The sequence below is a fragment of the Aptenodytes forsteri genome, unplaced genomic scaffold, assembly GCF_000699145.1.
Source record: "Aptenodytes forsteri isolate BGI_AS27 unplaced genomic scaffold, ASM69914v1 Scaffold12, whole genome shotgun sequence".
In the NCBI taxonomy this organism is placed as follows: Eukaryota; Metazoa; Chordata; class Aves; order Sphenisciformes; family Spheniscidae; genus Aptenodytes; species Aptenodytes forsteri.
This window is the reverse complement of record NW_008794161.1, coordinates 781,171-783,025: the sequence shown is the minus strand read 5'-3', so window position 1 is coordinate 783,025 and position 1,855 is coordinate 781,171. Positions and strand designations below refer to the sequence as shown.

The 1,855-nt window shown below is 45.7% G+C and overlaps 1 protein-coding gene across 1 annotated transcript in view; it reads right to left on the bottom strand.

Moving 5' to 3' along the window:
- Positions 1-1,855, bottom strand: part of DGCR14 (DiGeorge syndrome critical region gene 14) — an 11,380-nt gene that overhangs the window by 8,008 nt on the left and 1,517 nt on the right. Inside the window, exons 2-3 of the mRNA XM_009281016.1 lie at positions 1,556-1,724; positions 505-600 (exon numbers count right to left, since the gene is read on the bottom strand). Of these exons, the coding sequence (XP_009279291.1) occupies positions 505-600; positions 1,556-1,724 (265 nt within the window). The remainder of the gene's footprint in view (positions 1-504; positions 601-1,555; positions 1,725-1,855) is intronic.

Below are 1,855 nucleotides of genomic sequence, written 5' to 3'. Positions count from 1 at the left end.
GGAGCCCTGCTTTCCTGGAGATGGCTGAACACCTGCCTGCCCATGGGAAGAAGTGAATGAATTCCTTGTTTTGCTTTGCTTGTGTGCGCGGCTTTTGCTTTACCCATTAAGCTGTCTTTATCTCAACCCATGAGTTTTCTCACTTTTCCTCTTCCGATTCTCTCCCCCATCCCACCGGTGGGGGGAGTAAGCGAGCGGCTGGGTGGGGCTTAGTTGCTGGCTGGGGTTGAACCACAACACACAGGAAAAATTTACTGCCTTCAAAGAGACCAACTGAGTTCAGAATTTACACAGCCATAAAGAGACCCATAATTGAGAATTCACACACATGACATAAAACATTACATCAAGTTCAACTTCAGAGTGATCATTTTCACCTACTAGAAGGTTAAAGGAAACTGCTTAAACATCTGCTAAATACCCAAAACCCCTACAGGTGACAGGGCTCACAAAAGTATTTTCCTGCTGCTTAAGAATTCAGCTAGAGAAACATCATTCTTCTACCTTCCGCTGCAGCTTTGATGCCAGCTTTGGATTTATTCCCCAGTGGAAGACCACCTGGTTGCACTTCTGGGGTTTCAAACGTGGCCGGCGTAACATCTGTGACAGAAAAAAAAAGGCTCACATGGTTACTAGAGCACGGAACGGGACACTTGCTGTGACATCTTCCACCATAGTAAGGGTCACGTGCCAAACAAGTCACAGAAGACATATCAAGAGAAGAAGAATTTAATTAAAAAGTAGTGAAAAGACTCCAAAATATTCAATTCTGTCCCAACCACTGAACAAGATTTTGCTCTCGTCTAAGACATTATTTTTCTCCTGCTGGGAAAAATTCACAGGAGAGCCACAGCCCAGTATATTTGTCACCCTATTTACAGCTTTAACCAACAGAAGCAAGCAGCAGCATAACAATCCTAACCTAGGCCAGGGCCAGCACCTACAGTAGGAGAGGAAGGAAAATCACTTGGTGACACACGCCCTGCGCCACAAGAAAGCTAGTTACCTAAACCCCACCATGAGAGCTCAGCCAGGGACTAGGCTTTAGTACAAGAAATATCTGAACTTGAAGTGAAAGCACACACACAACAGGGCACTGGATGCCTGCTAGGTGAACCTCTGATAATCATGAGCTTCCGACACCTTCTGTCCTCAATGTATGAAAATCTTACACATCTGTAGATGCAACAAGAACCCCTAAAACTATAATAAGGATTCAAAACATAACTTAAGAGTTTCTGATAGTATAATATTGCACATTAGAGCATGTAACATCCCCTAGGGAGCAGGAACTTGGCAAAAGATGTCCGTGAGGAATGGTTATTCAATAGCCATTTTTTCCAAAACAATTCCCTCAAGAAGGAATTATTAGACACCATCAAAGAGAAATTCAGCATCAGCCATCAGACACTGGCTACCGCCCAACCCGGTATACTAATTCCCATGCAATGTCAATCTTGATTCTTTAAGATAAGCACTGCCTGCACAAAGTTAGATAAACCAGAGCAGTAATATTAGATATAAATCCCTTATACCCCAGCGAGCAAGTTCTTACAGGGTGCAGGTGTGTCCCTCGATGATTTACCCAAGGAGGAACCAAATTTGATAGCGATTTGTCTCATTTTCTCCAAGTCGCCGTTTTCTTCAGCCTCCAGATATTCCTTCTGCGCTCGCAACTTCTCCACATCAGGAAAGAAGTCTCGCTGAACGATTTTCTCTAAACTCTACAAACAGAGAGACAACTTCAAGGCCGCGCCGGGACACCTCGGAGTGCCGGCCCAGCTCGGGGCCAGCCGCACACAGCGCTCGGGAAGGCCGGGCAGCCCACGGGCGCTTCAAGCCGAGGCTGGGCCGG